Source organism: Pangasianodon hypophthalmus, chromosome 30 (genome assembly GCF_027358585.1).
Source record: "Pangasianodon hypophthalmus isolate fPanHyp1 chromosome 30, fPanHyp1.pri, whole genome shotgun sequence".
Lineage (NCBI taxonomy): Eukaryota > Metazoa > Chordata > Actinopteri > Siluriformes > Pangasiidae > Pangasianodon > Pangasianodon hypophthalmus.
The window spans coordinates 6,142,517-6,163,791 of NC_069739.1; the positions used below are offsets into that span (position 1 = coordinate 6,142,517).

Genomic DNA, 21,275 nt, shown 5'->3' on the forward strand with positions numbered 1-21,275 from the left:
AGGCAGAGTTGTAATATGTTGTGAATAAATTCATAATAATTTGAGAAAAAATACATACATGCAACCCACATGCGCGCACACACACACACACACACAAGACACATACAACAAATACGTGCAACAAACACACACACCATACACACAAGAGACTGATGGTATGAAGTGCATGGGTATTGTGTGTCATCATGCACTTGTTGTATTCATGCATATGTGCACTGAATTGGACACATCTAGACATTTGTGTAAATACCTTCAAATGTAGTGTCCATGGAAATGTTCATTTTGCACAGTTTGTGGAAGAACTTCATGTAGACGAGCTGCATGTAAACCTTTCTGCCATGAAGGAACTCTATAGTGATGCTTATGTTTATTCTTCACCAGAATGCATCACTAGAAATGTTATCTTGTAAAGAAAATACGGTTAACTATTGTAGGAAAAATACATATTTTTGGAAAATAGGTATTCTTATTCTGATGTCCTAGATATATATAAACGTGTTTGGATCTGTGAATGTGAAAATGAAATGTATGCCTGAATACATGGGTCATCCTACAAGACATCGATTTGTTGTAGTGTAGAAAACATGGCTACACTTGGTGTATTCGCTGCATAAAGTGAGGGGAAATAAGTATTTGGATGCCTTCGTTTTGATATTTAATAAACTTCCAGTGTATACATCAACTTCAAATTTACACAGATCATGTTTTTGAGTTTGTATGTATGAATATAAGCCATAAAGTATGTATTCATAAGCATAAAGAAGATATGTTTAAAAAATTGATAGGGAAAAAGTATTCAGACTCTATTCGAACAGTCCTGTCCAAGTTACTTCCAAATTGCACCTGGTGTCATTATAAAAGACATCAGTTTTTGGGAAGATTTCCCACCACCATTAGCAATCATGGTGAAGGAGCTTCCTGAAGTTGTCAGGTACAACTGGTTTGATAAGATGCAGGTGGAAAGTTCATGGAACGACAGCTCGTCTTCTTCGGATAGCAAGATTTCTTAACACGCTATCAAACTAATGATAAGGAAAGTAAGAAAGCAGCAGGAACAACAGATATGAATGTCTAAAAGAATTTAGACAAATCAGAACTCTTTTGGAACAATATACTCTGGTCTGCTTTGGAAATAATTCAGCTCATCATGTTTGGAGAAAGAAGGGTTGTGCATATGATCCTAAGAACACTATACTCACAGTGAAGCATGGTGGTGGGAGCATCATGATACATGGCTACTTCTCTGCAAACGGTACTGGGGCATTACATGTCATCAAAGGAATCATGAATGGAGTAGGATTAGAGGAGAATTGAATCTCTTCAGCCAAGAAACTGAATCTGGGGTGAAGATGGATGTTTCAACAAGAAAACTACCCCAAACATACAGACAAAATAACACAAGAAGGCCTTGCACGGCCTAGCCAATCAATCTGAATCCTAATCTGACTTGAATGCCATTTTTATTGGGGACTTTGAAATTGTGAGTCCATCAGAGGGCACCTTGTAACCTTGGTGAACTGAATGAACCACAATGCTGCAAAAAGCTGAGTACTTCTTAACATAGATGTCTCAAAGCTGTAACTGCTAACAGCGGCTTTGCACCGAAGTGCTAATGTTGGTCATTTGTGGTGTCTGAATAATTTTCCCCTATCAATTTAATTTTTGTTTTTTTAAACTCATCTTTGTTTATAGCTATGAATACATCCTTTTGTTTATCTTCATTAAAACGTAGTCAAGACAGTAAGTGTGTACATTTAAAGTGAATATGTGCACTAGAAGTATATTAAAATAACAAAAACAAAAGTGTCTTAATACATATTTCCAGTTATTGATTTAGTGAATAAAAGAAAAAAATAATTTCTGTATGGTTATGCTTCATTGAGAAACGTTGCACTTACATTCCTCGTCGTGCAGTAATCGTTCTGGCCATCTGCCATGCACATATGAGATGTCTCATACGAGCCACATGACGATTAAATTATGTAGGAATTCTGGTATAAAAACAAATAAATCAGGCAAAAGTGCCTCTTCAGATTTAAAGACAAAAGCAAAAAAAAAAAAAAAAACTAAAAGAGACAATTCAGAAATCAGTCACTTTAACTGTGAGTATTAGTACATTATCCTGACTATATGACTATATATATATATATTTATATAAATATTTTTTTCCCCCCTATAAATGTTGCACTTATGATAAGTGTGTTGGTATTCTTTCTCCCTGCATTAATGTCTTTTCTAACTAGTTTTGATGAACTACTAAAAGCAAAGAGAGATCCTCCTAAAAATAAGTCAGAAAATAAAAAATTCAATACTTGGGTCACTGCAGGGTTACATGGCATTTAATATCATCTTCTTTGAAAATGGGAAATTGTAAGCAGATACTTAATGTACCCGAGACTGCAATATTAAGTAGTACTGTTTGAATTTATTGCTTTATTATTTTACCTGAAAAGCCCTCTGTGGTAAACTTCATGCCAAGAGCTTTCCCATTCTCCTCATACATGGTCTTCTAGAGTGTTCCCTTTGCAAACAGGAGCTCAACCTGTAAGATGCAAGTTGTTTCAGCATTAAAGGTGATTGGCTTAAAATTGCTTTGTGTGTTATTTCTGCCGCAATCTGTTTACTTACATTATTCTTCCACAGAGCAGAAAGTGCAAAATGACTACTAAACTGTGAAAAAAAAAGAGAAAAACTTCTCAGAGGCAGTAGTGGGAGTACTTTTAATTCTGCCACAGCACCTGAAAAGGACAAAATATGGAGAGAAACCAAGAGTCCTTGCCAGTACTGCCCTGGAAAAGCAGGACGCTATGCTCAGAGTGGTGGAGGACATTGCAGCAACTCTATGAGAAATGAGTTCATTTTTAAAGCAAACTGAGGTCAGGGCTCTGTGCAGGCCACTTGAGTTCTTCCTCTCCAACCTTAGCAAACCATGTCTTTACAGACCTCATTTTGCAAGCAGGGGCATTGTTATGCTGGAACAGGTTTAGGTTGGAACTTAGTTCCAGTGAAGGGAAACTGCAATGCTATGGCATACAAAGATATTCTAGACAATTGTGTGCTTGCATCTTTGTGGAAACAGTTTGGGGGAAGTACCACATATGGGTGTGATGGTCAGGTGTTCACAAACCTTTGGCCATATAGTGTAAGATTCCAAGTTGCTTCCCTGAAGTCAGCGAGTACTTTGTTTAGGAAAGACGGTGACAATTCCAGGTGATATACAGTATGTGCCATCCTGGAGTGCTCGATGTGTGAGCAAGTGTTGCTACATCTCATGGATTTGTATCAGCACCAGGATAAAACAGTTACTGCAAGTCATATTCTATTCCTGTGGTTTCCATAGATACTTGCTGTTAAAAGTGTACTCAGAAAGAAACATGGCACACATGTAGACTTTGTTAGCACATCTTGGCTGGTGTTGTCCGTGATCCCATTTAGAGGACCTGATTATAATCAGTGTATATACCTTTCCAGACTGACTCACCATTAGATAGGTAATGTCTAAACCATATTTGCTCTAGTACAAGCCATAACTCAGTCAGGTTTTCTTTTCTGTTCTTTTAAATGTGTTTAATCACTATATTACCCACAATCCTTGAGGGCACCACTAATCAGATGCCATCTCCACATACTTGAGTCAAAATTATAATAGAATACAAAAATTGTTTATAAATTATGCCACGGTGGTTAGCATGTTTGCCTCGCACCTCCAGGGTTGGGGGTTCAATTCCCGCCTCCGCCCTGTGTACGTGGAGTTTGCATGTTCTCCTTGTGCTTCCAGGGTTTCCTCCAGGTACTCTGGTTTCCTCCCCCAGTCCAAAGACATGCGTTGTAGGATGACTGGCATCTCTAAATTGTCTGTAGTGAATGAACGGGACACAACTGGCAGAAGATGGCGGCTCCTTTTCTCTGAAGCATGGCAAGGAGCATAAGAGCATAAAAGATAGCATTCACAGAGAGAGGTGAGGAGACTCTGGTCACACACTAAGTCTGTCTTCTCTTCCTCTGTGATCTTTAGTCTTGAGCCCAGACAAGCTGTTTCTGCCGCCATGCTGCTGAGCTGTGGACTTACAGGTCTCTCAGGGCTGCTGTGTCGACACTGACTTCTTGACCCACGTCATCGCCAACACTGACCCTGCGCAGCCTAACCTCCTAACATCTGTGTCATCTGTGTGAGTGTGTTTGTGTTCTGCCTCGCTCCGGGGCTCGAGGCCATATTCGACACCATTTATTAGTCACTGTCACTTTTATTTTCACAGCTTTTATTCAAGGTGTTTTTCTGTTTCACACTTTCTGACAGCCAGGGGTGGTGTCGAACACCTGGATATCCTCTAATGCCGAGACCTCCAAAAAAGTCACAAAATCTTTCCCTTTCTCTAATTTACTTTGTGCTGCGCAGTATGTCCACCCATTATTACCCTTGTGCCACTATCCACCGCCCCACCCTCACTTTCCCTCACATCCACTGAAGCGATCGGCTTTAACAGGCCCTGTAATTCACGGGCACTGTCAGTATTCACAGAGCCGGAATGTGTGTGTTCATCCATTCACTCCTGGTGTACAGACTGCAGGCTTGCGGCTGGACGGTCATTACAGCTCACGCCCTTCAGCGGAGCTCTCCTGATAGCTCAGGGTCCAAACCTCCTAACTACGTCCCCTCCATTCCTCAGCCCCCCAACACAGGCGTGTCCGTATCCACAGAGCTGGACCGTATGTGTCCCTACATTCGCTCTCAGTTTACAGACTGCAGGCTTGAGCCTGGACGGTCATTACAGCTCACACCTTTCAGCGGAGCACTCCTGATACCTCAGGCTCCAAACCTCCTAACTACGTCCCCTCCATTCCTCAGCCCCCCAACACAGGCGTGTCCGTATCCACAGAGCTGGAGCGTATGTGTCCCTACATTCGCTCTCAGTGTACAGACTAAAACCACCCTTGGCTCACAGGCTTGAGCCTGGACGGTCATTACGGCTCACACCTTTCAGCGGAGCACTCCTGATAGCTCGGGGTCCAAGACTCCCAACTACATCCCCTCCATTCCCACCCCCGACACAGGCACTGTCTGTATTCACAGAGCTGGACCGTATGTGTCCCTACATTCGCTCTCAGTTTACAGACTGCAGGCTTGAGCCTGGACGGTCATTACAGCTCACACCTTTCAGCGGAGCACTCCTGATACCTCAGGCTCCAAACCTCCTAACTACGTCCCCTCCATTCCCACCCCCGACACAGGCGTGTCCGTATCCACAGAGCTGGACCGTATGTGTCCCTACATTCGCTCTCAGTTTACAGACTGCAGGCTTGAGCCTGGACGGTCATTACAGCTCACACCTTTCAGCGGAGCACTCCTGATAGCTCAGGCTCCAAACCTCCTAACTACGTCCCCTCCATTCCTCAGCCCCCCAACACAGGCGTGTCCGTATCCACAGAGCTGGAGCGTATGTGTCCCTACATTCGCTCTCAGTGTACAGACTAAAACCACCCTTGGCTCACAGGCTTGAGCCTGGATGGTCATTACAGCTCACACCTTTCAGCGGAGCACTCCTGATAGCTCGGGGTCCAAACCCCCCAACCGCGTCCCCACCTTCAAAACCCCACCCCCCCTTCACGTGCTTGACCAAGGAGCACAAAGACGGATTCCAGAAAAGAAGTGGCTTTCAGGTCTCGGCATGCACACGTCCACACACTATATCCTACATCCAAGTATTCGACACCTCCCTGGCGATTATCTGGTGTTCTTAGCGTTGTTAATGGGTGGAAGTTTCAAACTTCCTAATGAACTCTGACGTGCAGCTTGGCCTTGTTCCATATCCTGGATATCTATCTTTAGCCTCTGGGTTCTTGTGTACGGCAGCTGCGGCAGGGTCATGGGCGATCTTACAGATTTCAGCTGTGAATCCCTTGAGGATGCTGCTGTAGAAATAAAAACAAAGTACATATGCTTTTAAACCAGGTGTTCAGAATGCTGTGCCTCACAGTAGATGATTCGAAAATGAAAGCATTGTGCGTGACGTTGTAATAAAATTCAAATAAAAATAATAACATTGAAATTGATATTGTCCTCTTCATCCTTTTAATAAGGTTTAAGAGGCTGAGGTGTTTTAACTGTTTGTATATTTTAATATATTTTTAGCACAACTTATTAACAAATGCTTAATGACTACAGGCATTTCCCCCAGAGCTACTTCCCACAATGATAAAAAGTGTATAATAAAAGGTATTCGTATTTCTTTTGGTACTTACAGCTGACATATGGGACATTCTTCTTAGTGAGGATGATCTTTGTCCTGTATTGGTGGTTCTTTGCTCTCTCCTGGCTGAGCTCTTCAGCCGGCGTGGTATTCCCCTACACACATATGCAAAAACATGTCAAAGTGTATTTACACTGTGAGCAGATCAAGCTATGAGCATATAGCATCCAATTCTGTTTATTATTGCATAAGGTGTTGTTCATTTTCAAGATATTGCACCCAGAAACTCTTCCCCTGCCTGGGGATCATTCTGCTGGTGAATGTATGGCATGTGAGAGAGCTAATACTTGGATAGAGGGAAAAGAACAACTAATAATATCACCTTTCTTGATAGAGGTTTACATTGAGTTGTCAATCTATTCATTGTCTAGCCAAATACAATATATGCTCTGCCAGATTTTGGCCCCATGGCCCCAGGTTTACCTGATAAAAGGGCTAGTAAGTGTATATACTTAGCAGGTGTACCTAATAAACTGTTAGTTAACTGTAAACAGTATGTGTGAACATTGTGTAAGCATAAATTAGAGGTATTTTGATTTATTTGGAAAGAATCCTTTAATAATTATAACTAGGCTCTTTTTTCTTTTAGACAGAGCTGCTTCTTTCTCTGATGTAACCGAAGATGCTAAAATTGTACCATTTTGAAACCAACAATTGACAAATTCCCCCAGACCTTAGTGGCAATGATTGTGCACATTTCATAAGTCAGAAAATAGAAGCTATAAGATATAAAATACAACAGTAAGCAGCCAGTAGGGCACTGTGTTCCAGCATAACTCAAGATCCTCATTGCACCTAGAATTATTATTAGCAATTGGGTTTTTTTTCCTAAATATTGTAAATTCATCACTCGGCTTGGCCCATCTCAAGCAATATTTAAAAGCAAACATGCATATATTCCTCAGATCCTACTGCTGTGCATTCGTGCCAGTTTCCTGCTTTCGAGCAATTATGAACACATGGAGAACCTGAGTGAGTGACAGACTGGACACTTGATCCCTGAAGGGTTTCTCACAAAAAAAACCCAAAAAAACCCTGAATCAGTCAGAAACGTTAAGAAATAAGAAATCCATCATACCTTCAGGATCTTGGAGCAATCTGCTTGCTGAATTTTGGCCTCCGTAGCCTGGCTTTTTTTCTTCTGATTCCTCTGCAGGTGCTCCTTCTTCCTGGTTTGCTCTTGCACAACCCCAGCCTTCACTCCGACTCTCACCTAGTGCAGTCATCACATTCAATCAGGTATAAGTACACTGGGCTGTGTGTGTGTTTGTGTGTCAGTGTGTGTGTAAATATGTCTATATGTGTATTAATCTCACATCTGCTTCCTGGATGTAGCTTTTGTGGAGTTTGATGAAGTTCTCCTTCAGCATCTTCGGCTGCTGGATGAAACTTGAGCAGTTTTGGATGTCGGCTTTCATCTTTTCCACCAAAGTTTTCATGTTTCTGACCTGAGGAATCAAAGACATAACATACAACAGCAACGGTGGTTCAGTTGGGATGCTTATTATCCATATCACCAATAGTGTATGAGTAATAACTGCATGCCAAATCCTGGCACAAGTCTCTGTGAGGCATTGTCACTAATTCCCCAATAAGCAATGAGCGCCATGTGTTTTTGTCTAAGCAATTATTATTAATCATAAACAATGCATATTGTGGTGAAACAAACCCTATGCCTCTCTGTACACAGCTCTTCTTCCATCATTTTCAGCTTCTGCTTCAGGTCATACACGGTCTCCTTGTTCTTGATGTCGATCTCCTCCACCTCAGCCTCGAGCTAAAATAAAAACAAAAGGCAAAAGTTTGTACACCCTTCCACCTATAAAATTCCAGAACTTTAATTTAATTTTAAATTAAATTAATTTGTTAGGCTTTAAGATAAGATAAGATAAGATAAGATAAGATAAGATAAGATAAGATAAGATAAGATAAGATAAGATAAGATAAGATAAGATAAGATAAGATAAGATAAGATAAGATAAGATAAACTTTATTAATCCCCAAAGGGAAATTCAGGTAGTCTTGTAGATAAGTAAGAAAGAAAGTAGTAAGAGTAGTGAAAAGTAGTAGTTGACTCGTCACTCAATTCTAGCCTTCTAGTGTTTGTCAGTGTAGATGCTGTATAAAATCCTACATAATGTCATATTATTAAACTCCTCACCTTTTCGAAGATCTGTTTTTTCTCTTGTATCCTAGTCTGCAGTTGCTCGATTTCGGTTTCATCTGTTTGTCTCATCGGTCTTTTTCGTTCTTGAATCAGTTCATCTAGTTGTTTGTTGATGCTGATCAAATCTTCCTCATTCTGTTTTTTGCTCTTCTCATGCATTTCAACTATGTCTTGGAGGTGGATTTCCTACAGGGACAGAACAGACTCCCTTTTCTTTTCTTTTTTTTTGTGTAAGTTCAATCTGTCTTAATAGTTAGCTTATTCGACATTATTTATATTAAAGATCTTTAGCAATTAATTACTGACCACTAGGGGTGTGATCAAACTGCTGCATAACATATACTGTATACTCTAACGTAATACCAGAATAGATAATAATATCTGAAGAAAGTGTTATTCTTAGGTATATTCCCTAAAATAGGCTACAAGATTTTTGTAAAACATTACTGCCTACTTTTTAATGAACAAACAAAGCAAATAGAAATGTGATAAAGACCTTATTTATGGAAACACAACAAAGAATAACTCAATATTTGGCAAAAAGAACATGTAGTATTATTATGAGCATCACCTGGTCATGGATGGTCTTGCTTTGGTCCTCCTTCTCCTTCATCAGATTCTTGACTTTCTTCACTTTCTTACGTTGGTCCTGCAGGCCCTGCACTTCCTTTTTCTGCGTCAGATCTTTGCCTTTCTTCGCTTTCCTATGTTGGTCGTGCAGTCTCTGCACTTCCTCCTTTAACATGCTGATCTCGAGGCTCTGGTCCTGTATCTCTCCTTTTATTTTCCAGAACTGCAACATTTTACAACAAACACATGCACATATCAATTACACAGTGAGGGTGTGTCAAATCACATCATCACTGCTAACAACTGCTGAAACCTGAGATTAGCTCCTCACTGTCTGCTAATCCTGTTAAAACACTGTGAAGTAGAAATACTCGCCATGACCACATGTAAACTACTGCACTGAAAACGGTGTATACAAAATGCAAAATAATCATATGTTCTTTTATACTGTTCTTTGAAAATGTGAAGTTGTCGGGCACATACCATATATTAAAACAATATATGATTATGTTATTATTATACCCTTTTTCTTTCATATTGCTCCACAGCTAATATGAACTAATCTCAAACCACACACCTGCTTCTCCAAGAGCTTCATTTCATATTTAAGGTTGCTGTTGGTCTCCTTTTCCACCTGAAGCTCCTGTTTGTATTTGAGGCAGGTTTCACTGAGCTCAGCCTCATCATTCTCCTTCATCACCTTCTGCATCTCCTCAGACTTCTTCACCTCCGGCAGCACCTCGGCTTGTTGCTGTAAAGTGAAGAAGGAGAAGGAAATGCACAGTGTACAGCGTAAACCCTCCAAACATACTGATCCTAAGGCTTGACTGAAAATGGATCCCTATTCCCCATATAGTGGATTTTATAAACAGAGCTGGTCCATGTATGCATCAAGTATATCAGAGTCTAACAGCAGGATTTTGGGGTTACAGTAATGTCAGTTATACCTTCAGTATTTAATGGTTACTGTACCTTAGCTTAGTGTAGGCACCCTATCTAATGCACTAAGTGTCAACAGTTGTTTTCATACTGAATGTAGCGTGCATTGGTGTTGGGTGTCAGTCTGGCTTTTTACTTTATATATACAAGCAATATTTAAAAGCAAACATGCATACATTCATCAGATCCTACTGCTGTGCATTCATGCCAGTTTCCTGCTTTTAAGCAATTATGAACAGAGAAGCTAGTGGAGTAAGTACACACCCTTATGGAGAACCTGAGTGAGTGACAGACACACTGGATCCCAGAGGTGCTTTTCACAAAAAAAAAAAGAAAAAAAAAAAAAGAAAGAAAACAAACCTGAATCAAGCAAAAAAAGTTGCTAAGAAATCAATCATACCTTCAGGATATTGGAGTGAGCTGCTTGCTGAATTTGGTGCTCCATTTGCCTGGTGTGTTCTTGCATGACCCCAGCCTTCGCTCTGAATCTCACCTAGTGCAGTCATCACACTCAGTCAGGTGTAAGTATATTGGGCTGTGTGTGTGTGTCTTTGTGTGTTTGTGTCAGAGTATGCATACATATACATGTATATATATATATATATATATATATATATATATATATATATATATATATGTATATATATATATATATATATATATGTATGTATTAATCTCACATCTGCTTCATGGATGTAGGATTTGTGGAGTTTGATGAAGTTTTCCCTCAGCAGGTACGGCTGACAGATGAAGCTTGAGCAGTTTTGGATGTCAGCCTTCATCCTCTGCACCAGAATCTTCAAGTTTCTGACCTGAGGAAACAGACATTACAAAAAAATGGCACCAGTGGTTAAATTGTAATGCTTATTATCCCTATCACCAGTAATATGAGTAATAACTACATGCCGAATCCTGGCACTGGAACAGCAAGTCATTCAATTATTGACAAAATGCAATTAAATAGAAACTGTTGTGCAGGTAACTTGGAATAAAGAAACTTATTTTCCTGTCTTCAGGACTCGGTTCCTAGATTCCAAGTCCTGTATATTTGCCTTTGGTTGCGTGTATTACTTTGACAAACCATCTCTATGAGACATTGTCACTAATTTCCCCAGTGAGCAATGAGCACCATGTGCTCTTGTCTGCGTTTTGGTTCTGTCCCCGCCCCATCCTGTGGTTGGTTTGTTTTCCTATTGTGGTCACCTCTTTCATGTTAGCCTATGATTACTTATTCTATTTATACCCTTTTATTTCATTGTATGTTTGTGAAGTCTTATTGTACTTTAGCTCCTTGTCTGTCTATGATTTGACCCTTGCTGTGAACACACATTTGCATACATCACTCGCTGCACGTTACAAAGAACTATAAGAAATTATCTAAGTAATTATTATTAATCATAAAGAAAAAAAGCATATTGTGGTGAAACAAACCCTCTTCCTCTCTGTGCACAGCTCTTGTTCCTGTATTTTCAGCTTCTGCTTCAGGTCTTCATTGGTCTGCTTGTACTTGTTGTTCATCTCCTGTACCTTAACCTCGAGCTAAAATAAAAACATCTTCTGATCAGCTACTCATTCATAACAACAATAATAATAATAATAATAATAATAATAATAATAATAATACCTGACTGATCCCAAGGCACTGGTCCTGTATCTCTCCTTTTATTTTCCAGAGCACCATCATCTTACAACAAACAGATGTACACATATTAATTACACAGTCACAGTGAAGGTGTGTCAAATCGCATCATGCATGACAGTGGTGGTGTTGACATGAATTTTAAAATGTGGCAAGACATTTCTACACATAGCAAGTTGGAAAATATAGAAAAACAACACTTTGTGCTCTTTCACTCTGCTAATCCTTTCAAAAAAAATTGGGAAGTAGAACTGCTGGCCATGAGCACATGTAAACTACGACATTAAAAATGTGTAGACAAATGTGTAGACAGTGTAAACAAAATGCAAAATAATCATAGCCAGATGCATATTTACATGACATTATGTATTTGTCACCATTACTTATTTTGGCCCCTCAAATCAGTTTTAAATTATATTGCTCTTTGAAAATGTGAAGCTGTGGGGCACATACCATATATTACCATATTATTTGATTATGTATGTACAAAATATTTGAATATTTGATTTTTATTGCTCCACAGCTAATATGAACAAATCTCAAACCACACACCTGCTTATCATTTTCATATTCTAGCTTCATGCTGGTCTCCTTCTCTGCCTGGAGCTCCTGATCGTATTGGAGGAAGACATCTTTGAACTCAGAGTCAAGTTTCTCCTTCAATTCCTTCAGCTGCTCCTCAGACTGCTGCAACTTGTCCTGTTGCTGTAAAGTGAAGACGGAGAAGGAGATGCACAGTGTACAGTGTAAACACTCCGAATGTACAGATCCTTAGGCTTGATTGAAAATGGATCCCTATTCCCCATATAGTGGATTTTATAAACAAAGCTTGTCCACGCATACATCAAGTATATCAGAGTCTAATAGTAAGCTTTTGGGGGTACAATGATGTCAGCTATACCTTCAGTATTAATGGTTACAGTGTCTCTGTTTCTCTTAGTGTAGGAACCCTATCTAGTGCAATAGTGTCAAATTGGGTACTAAAATATCAAGAAAAGCTAGTAAGAGTACTAGGAAAAGGAATTAGGGAGACTGGAACCCCCCTAAGGGAACAAGAAACAAACAATGAATTACGAAACAAAACATAATTTAAGCTAAGTAGATACAGATAACAATAATGATCAGATGAGGAAAACAAAATTCTAACAGAAAGCAGAACAGCGGCATGACTTCCTTACCCCCTGCAGCCTCTCATCATAGGCCCGTTTCATGTCCATTGTGGTACGGAAACGGTTGTCCTCGTGCTCACGCAGTTTCTCCTCGTAGTGCTGCTGCATGGCCTGCATTCTCTGCTCCAACTCATCGTGTTTCTTGAACGCTTTAAACATCTCGTCTTCGTGGTTATGTTCTGGGAACAAAATTAGCCATGCGTTTTAAAACACATACTGTTTTGAACTGAGAAGAATAAAGGGTTACGTTTTATTAATAAATTCTACTACTTCTTCTTCTACTGCAGCTGAGCTTTCAAATGCACTTCAGTAGAGGAAAAGAGCAAAAATTTCAGTAGAGCCTAAAACCAATGATACACTGAACCTTAAAACCTGTTATAGTGTATAGATATAGTGAATGTATTTACGCTGATCCTTCAGCTCTTTGGCATGTTTTTCCATGATCTCAGTCAGTGCCTTCTCCTGAGAGACCTTCTGTTCCTCCTTCTCAGTATTCAGCATCTATAGTGAGATATATAGCGTTTTTATTGAATTATTCATCAATATCTAATATTACTCTGTACTCATTTGATATCTGTTACTCAAAAATACATTCAAATCAGAGACAAAATCAATTCATGAAATTCAATTATATGGCTGTCTAAAATGTGTTACATCGTCCTATAAACTGATCATTATCTACTGATCATTATCTATCATTAATGGTGCCTTACTGCTAAATTATCAAACGAAGATCTTAAGTTCTAACCTGGATTTCGCCTTTCAGAGCTTCTATCTGCTGGAGGAAATCCTGCCTGACTTTGTTAATCTTCTTCTCATAGTCCGTGTGATTCTGATTTAGCGTGCACTCCTGCTCTTCCTTCAGCAACTCCATCTGGGCGTAAGCCTCTAGTATAGTCTGGTCCTGGATGATGACAGAAGTTTAACAGAAAAATATCAGAGGCTGGACAACAAGGCAAAGCTTTAGGATCATACTTGGCCTCTGGACTGAACCAGGGACCCTGGAGCTGTGAGGCAGCAATGCACAGTCATATTTACCTTTTTCTTCAGAAAAGCCTTGGTACAGAGGACCTCCTCAGTGTAATCTATTTGTTTTACCATCTCCAGCATTCGTCCCTCCTGGCCAGTGATCATCCAGATGAGGAGGGTGCCGTCCTCTGAGGCAGTCAGCAGATACTGATCACCAGGTGTGATGACCATCTGTGCACACAATAAAAGAAAAAAGGAACAAGAACAGATATAACCATCATTAGCTAAATGACTCTCTCAGTCAGGAAGACACACACAGCCAAGGAAATAACAGACTCATTGTGTTCTTTCTCGCTTCCTTGGCCATTATTTTCTGATATCAGGATGCTTCACTGGTTATTATCTCTTACAATGCACCTCCTCATGACAGCAATAGAACACACACGTACTTTGGTGATGGGACCAGAATGCCCCTGATACTCTGTCCAGGATATCTCCTCTTCTAACGGGTACTGCATGACTCTGACAGTGCCAACAGCAGTTCCAACAAAGACTGCTTGGCTGGAATGAGTCATGGAGATGGCTGTGTAGGCCATGTCATCTGAAGCCAGTTCCCTTAGGATCTAAATGCAAACAAAAACACATACAAATCAAGCAATTCTGTCCACACACATAGAGAATGAATCACTTTAGGTACCAGCTGGTTTCAGTATTTGTTTAATGCAAAAATTTAGCATCTATACTATTTTGTACAAACTGCAGCACCTGCTAGAGGGCAGAAGAAGGCACACACTCAAACTTGTTTTAAAGCCATATTTTGTACAGAATAACATGAAGCATGGCTTTAAAACAAGTTTGAGTGTGTGGATTGAAGAATTTGTTCATTATGTGTTTTGCAGTGTGAGACAGAGCTGCTGTAATTGTAACTTTTAATTGTAATTTAATTGTAATCCACCTTTCTCAGAGACTATTCATATGATGTGTTTTTTGAACTTGCCTGTCCATCTTGGAACTCATTGAGTGTGAAATCGTTGCCTAAAGCGAGCACACTCCCAGTGCTGGGCAAGAACATCGCATCCGTGTAGGTACATGATTTCTCCACGCTCTTAGAAGACTCACAGGCGCCGGTCAGAGCGTTCCACTCGTATACGGTGCCGTCCGTCCCACATGACACCAGACGACGGTCATCTTCGCTCCACTTCACCGACTGCACCTGAAGGGTCCGAACAGGGTATCATGAATATTTATTAATAATCTTAATTATTATATGTGTGACTATATATGTGTTTTTTAATTCCTGTAGCCTCATCTGATTCGAGATAAAGAGGAAACTACATTTTGCTGCCCTTATAAATTTATTATAGACACTTTTTTAGGAATATGACTTATGAAAATGCCTTATGAATATAATATTTCTCTTGTATAACAGGATTTAGTGACACACCCACATTTCCATATGAACTCAAGAACACACCTTCTGCAAACATGCCCTGTGGTAGTGAAATGTACTGACCTTGTTAATGTGGTCATTCAGGTCCATTTTTTCTCCTGTTCTGATGTTGCAGATGTTTATCAGGTTGTCTCTGACAGCAGCGAACACGTTGCCATCATGGTTGAACACACACTGTGGACATGTAAATTGAACACACGTTTAATTTATTTTAAAAAGTACTGTTACAAGTACAAAAAGTACATTTTGTGTTAATTGTGTGTCCTTCTGTTCATTCAGATAAGGAACATCTAATAATGATTATATGAGTACTGTTCTCTATGCATGTTTTAATTTCTTATCATATTATGAGATTTTATTTGAGGTAATTAATTGTTAATTAAGTCTTTTCTTCCATTTTTTTTAACACCAATTGCAGCTGAATAGGTGAAGAAAGCGAAGACAATAGACAACCTGCACTGTAGGAATCGTCTATTGCTTTTACTAGGATGAGCCTTTTGGATTCATCACATTACTACTTTATACTCAACTTACATAGAATCACAAAATCTCAATCCAATGCCATTTGTTGCTCTGTCTCAGTGTTGTGCACTTGCATAGAAAATGTTATGAGGCAGGTTAGTGAGTACCCACCTCATTGCAGTTGCGTATGTCGAGCTCCTGAACAGTGCGGAATTCATCAACCAACAGATTCATGAGGCAGACTTTATCAGAGAAGCCCACCAGGACGGAGAGGCCATTTGGGTGCAATGAGATGCACCTCGGCTCTTCAGGGAACTCCTTATGCAGCTCCAGAGAACTGCGGAAAAAAAAAAACATGTCCATACAGATATGTCCATACAGTCAGAAAGCTGTCACAGGAAATCAGCACTACGGACATTTTGGTAGCCATGTCTGATAATGCTGTGATGGTTTTGGCACATGGAGGCACACGGAGTACCAGTTACACAGTGCCTGGTCAAAATATATGATATCTTCTACAGTTTCTAGAGACAGCCTCAAACTGAGATTGAGTTTTTCTAGCCAGATGATGATATAATAAAAATATTATTTTCTATAAAACACTGAGAATTTATTCCTAGGGAACTTATTTTCCTTTTATGGCTAGTGCTTGTAATCATCGTTGGTGACCTTGAGCTTGAGAAAGGTGCTATGTGAAATAAACTATTGACAGTTCCTACTTGGTCTTGTAGTTCCAGATGCGCACAGATTTGTCCTTTGAGCAGGTGGCGAAGAGGGGTTTGGATGAGCAGGTGGACAGACCGGTGATGCTCCCCGAGTGAACAGAGTGAAACAGGAACTTGAAGCTGGCCTGCTGACTCTGGAAAAATAAGCAATGGAGCCTGTACAGTGAACTTCATTACAGCAGAATGGACAACACAGGGTTTTTTTTTGGGGGGGGGGGGGGGGGGGGGGGGGGGGGGTCCTTTTTATACTAGAATAACATGGTGTAAATGGATATTTTTATTACTGTATACTCAGCACACCCTTTGTTGCTCTGTTACCTGGCTAATCTCGGTCGAGGCGAGGCTGACGTGGTAGATTTGGCCTTGGCGTGTGCTTATGGCCAGCGTCTCCTCTGATGGACTCAGGCACATTGTTGTGATCTCCTGCTGCTCCGACTTACTTGGCTGAATGCTGCACGGGTCCTGAGGAATCTTCAGAGCAGAAGGACACAGTTCTTAGTGATTAATTACATTCATGCTCAGTTGCAATCTATACATGTACAGAGTATCAGTATAGTGATCCAAAACCAGCACAATCCTGTTGTGTTAGTTCAAACTCCAGCACTGCCAGAGAGCCACAGGTAGATTCTTCAGCAAGATCCTTAACCATATACATGCTCAGCTACCTCACTTTGTAAGTTGCCTTGTATAAAAACTTCTGCCAAATGTTAACTATGAATGCACTCACTCTTATTTCCATGGTCTTCTTGTAGCTGTACTCCCCTGTTTTCTCATAAAGACAAACTAGCCCCGGCCCGGATGCACAGGCAAAGCCTTTAGAGTACTGCATGACTGCAGTAATACGTGGCAGTGCAGCTGTAAACGAAGGGTCCATCTCCACCATTCGCTTGTCGAGGGAGAGAACGTGGAACACGGAGGATCTGGAAAAATCCAATAAAAATTATATTGTGGAATGATACAAGCATTATAATGTTAAAATAGAACATGAAGATGTTGGAGAGGTTCTCTGCATCTCTCTCTATTGCTACCTTTCAGAAGGCCTCCTCAGTTTGTGCCAGCGTCCAGCCTTCAATATTAGCAGTTTTCCTGTTTCTGTCCCTGTGACGATGCAGTCTTCAGAGATCCATGCATGGGACATGAAGTTTTCTAGGTCCATCTTAAATGAGCTGGTCTGATTCAGGAATTTTTTCTCCAATTTGAAAAGCTTGAAGACGTAATTTCCGCTCACACATATCTGTCTGTTGTCCTTCGGATTAAAGCTGACCTGGGATTGAGAAAAGACAAGACTCATTATACACCACAGGATATTATAGATTAGAGAAATTATTCAATTCAATTCAATTCAATTTTATTTGTATAGCGCTTTTAACAATGGACACTGTCACAAAGCAGCTTTACAGAAATAAATGGATTCACAAAAATAAGTTTCTAATGTCTTTTACACATTCCTCAACTTTATTAAGCTGGTGTCTGTCATCTGGCTTTGCTGAAACATACAACTGTGTGTCATCAGCGTAACAGTGGAAGCTAATACCATGCTTACGAATAATTTTGCCCAGAGGTAGCATATATAAAGAAAAGAGCAGTGGGCCTAAAACAGAGCCTTGCGGAACACCAAACTTTACCTTAGCATGAGAAGAGAAGTCACCATTTACGTTTACAAACTGATAACGATCAGTCAAATAAGACCTGAGCCAGGAAAGGGCTGTTCCCTTAATGCCTACTACATTTTCTAGTCTATTGAGGAGAATAGCATGATCAATGGTATCAAAAGCTGCACTAAGGTCAAGCAGCACCAGCAAGGAGACACAACCCTGATCAGAGGCCAGTAGTAAGTCATTTACAACTTTTACCAGTGCTGTCTCTGTGCTATGATGAGGCCTAAATCCTGACTGATACATTTCATGAATGTTATTCCTATGTAAGTATGAGCATAGCTGCTGTGCTACAACCTTTTCAAGGACCTTGGAAATAAAGGGGAGGTTTGATATTGGCCTGTAGTTGGACAGTTGACAGGGATTGAGGTCAGGTTTTTTAATCAGGGGCTTGATAACTGCTAATTTAAAAGATTTAGGTACATAGCCAATGCTAAGGGAAGAATTGATTATCTTTAAAAGAGGTTTGATTGTTTCAGGAATTATCTGTTTGAGGAAACAAGTAGGTAAAGGATCTAGCATACAGGTTGATGATTTTGATGATGAAATTAGTGAAATTAGTTCAGTCTCTTCAAGGGGACTAAAGCGTTGTAGTTGTTTATCTAATATTATCATATTATCATCTACAGGGTTAGTTATAGAACTGTCCGGTTTTAAATTAATAGTCTGAATTTCTAGCCTGATATTTTCAATTTTACCATTGAAAAAATTCATGAAGTCATCGCTGCTATATAATGATTGTGTGCGTGTTTCTATTGTGGTCTTATTCCTAGTTAATTTTGCTACAGTATTAAATAAGAATCTAGGATTATTTCTGTTATCTTCAATTAGGGTGGAGAGATACATTGATCTAGCAGCACTAAGAGCTTTCTTATAGCTCAATAGGCTCTCCTTCCATGCTATTTGAAATACTACCAAGTTAGTTTGACGCCATTTACGTTCTAGTTTTCGAGTGGTCTGTTTTAAAGTTCGTGTGTGATCGCTATACCAGGGTGCTAGCTTTTTCTCCCTAATTATTTTTCTTTTAAGTGGAGCTACCTTATCTAGTGAGTTGCAGAACGTTGATTCTAAACATTCAGTTGCCTGGTCAAGTTCTTCGGGATCAGACGGTGATCCAATCATGGTTGATAAATCTGGGAGATTACTGATAAAACTCTGTGCAGTTGTTGACGTGAACGTACGTTTGACACGGTGACGTGGCAAGGTGCATATATTATGATTAATACACATTTTAAATGAGATGAGGTAATGATCTGAGATAGCTTCAGACTGTGGACATGAGACTATATTTTCTATATTTAATCCGAATGTTAGTATTAAATCAAGAGTGTGACCACCACTATGGGTGGGTCCTATTACATTCTGATTAACCCCTACAGAATCTAGAATGGACACAACTGCTGTTCTCAGAGGGTCATCTGGATTATCAAAATGAATATTAAAGTCTCCAACAATTAATGCCTTGTCTAAAGAAACAACCAGGTTAGAGATGAAATCCGCAAATTCACACAGGAATTCAGAATATGGCCCTGGGGGTCTGTAAATAATAATTACTGGAATCACCTGGGTAGACTTATTTTTAGTGGCTACGTATGTATTCAATACTACGTATTGAAGAACTTCAAATGCGTTGAATTTATGACTAGGTTTTTGTGTGACGGCTAGATTATCATTATAAATGACTGCGACGCCTCCTCCTTTGCCAGTTAGACGGGGCTGATGTATGTAACTGTACCCGGGAGGACTAGCTTGAAATTATCACCATCATTGCCAATGTATAATTAAATAATACATGTGGCTTCAGTCTCTGCTTTAGCTACATGATGCAGTTTGATATTTGCATCAAAATAAGTGTTCTGGAAATTATTAAAAGCACACATCTACTTGTTTTCAAAATAATATCAGCAGGTTAATGCATGGACCACCACTGAAGACTTGTATAAACTTAATGGTTAAATTATGCATGTTTTAGGTGGAGAAACATCTTCAGTATTACATAGTCGACTTACCTTCACCTATAACTACAAGACATTCAGAGTTTTTACCTGACTGACAAAGCCAATCTTTGTGGTCTTCACCGTGGCAATGACCTCATTCTTCTCCCACTTCCAGTAGAAGAGGGTCCATTCGGGTCCTCCAGACTGGCCGAGCAGGTACTTGGAGTCAGCAGAAAAAGCCATGCAGATGAACTCACGGACGCCGATGCTGCCGCCTGTCAGTACCTGCTTCTTGGAGCACTGCTCGCTCTGTAGGTCATAGACGGTGATGGTACCCTGTTCTCCGCACTCCGACACAGCCAGGTAGCGCCGATCGGGGCTAATAGCCAGCGCCTGTATGCCCTGTGGCCCCTGCTGGTATGGCATCGCACCTGTGGGGTAACATTTAGGTGTGAGAAGTACACCTTGGGTGTATTTACCATGTAATATCTGACTCGTTAACTTGTGGCTCCTGTAGACACCAGACATTTGGTGATTGAGTAAAGGGGGAAAATTGCTGAAATTTCATTTCTGACCAGTTATTTCCTTTGGGTACAGTTGGGTACGGCATTGCCCATGGTTTATGTCAGGGAAAATGTGCAGGGCAGCAAGGGGTCTGAATGTTTTGTACTGAAAAAATCCAAAGGCTGCAAAAACACAATGTTTTGAATGCAACTGTATATAATTGTACATTAACAACACTCCTGTGCTTTTGAGAGTAAATATACACTGTACTTTGGGGACGAAAAAATGTATCTGTGTAGTATCTATTTACCTGTCAGTGTATTGGTTGAATGCTTAGGTTGTTTTAAAAAGGTCATACAGGAAGTGAATCTCTCAGAGGACTTACCTGGAATGAACTTGGTCCATCGCTGATGGACGTTGTAGCGCACACAATTGTTTCCACTTGGGAAAATGATGGTTTGCTCATCTGAAAAAAGCAGGTTGTTTCTCGCTTCCTGACGCAAACCAAAAACGTGGTGAGGTTCCACTTTAACTTTCTGAGCCATTGTAAAAGCACTCTGAAATGTGAAAAAGAAAACATTAGTTATGTAAGTAACTGATAAAAGTCAGGCGCATTGAGAATCACCTTTTTCAACAATGTCAACAATGAAGAGACAGATGACACTGTATTTGCAATAAATACCACTATTATACAGACTCACTGGGTTAGTGCGAGTTATGAATGACATGAATATGTTGTGGGAAATTTTCTCAGTCCAGAATAAAAGAAACATAACTTTTCAAAGTCAAAGAGTTTTAGATGCCAAAAATCAGACTTTATTGAAAACCAACAAAGCCAAGA

The 21,275-nt window shown here is 40.0% G+C and overlaps 1 protein-coding gene across 1 annotated transcript; it reads right to left on the reverse strand.

Annotated features, from left to right (window-relative positions):
* Positions 1-5,633: 5,633 nt before the first annotated feature.
* Positions 5,634-20,979, reverse strand: LOC113529079 (cilia- and flagella-associated protein 57-like). The gene is given in 27 exon segments (XM_053231637.1): positions 5,634-5,910; positions 6,241-6,343; positions 7,327-7,461; positions 7,565-7,696; positions 7,918-8,025; positions 8,410-8,601; positions 8,987-9,208; positions 9,563-9,736; positions 10,325-10,417; positions 10,605-10,736; positions 11,356-11,463; positions 11,549-11,608; positions 12,116-12,268; positions 12,742-12,911; positions 13,140-13,233; positions 13,481-13,636; positions 13,771-13,932; positions 14,151-14,324; positions 14,699-14,914; positions 15,215-15,325; positions 15,785-15,950; positions 16,333-16,472; positions 16,657-16,809; positions 17,066-17,193; positions 17,323-17,602; positions 20,039-20,361; positions 20,820-20,979. Coding segments are annotated over 27 exon segments (4,233 nt in total). The 3' UTR covers positions 5,634-5,722.
* Positions 20,980-21,275: the final 296 nt, after the last annotated feature.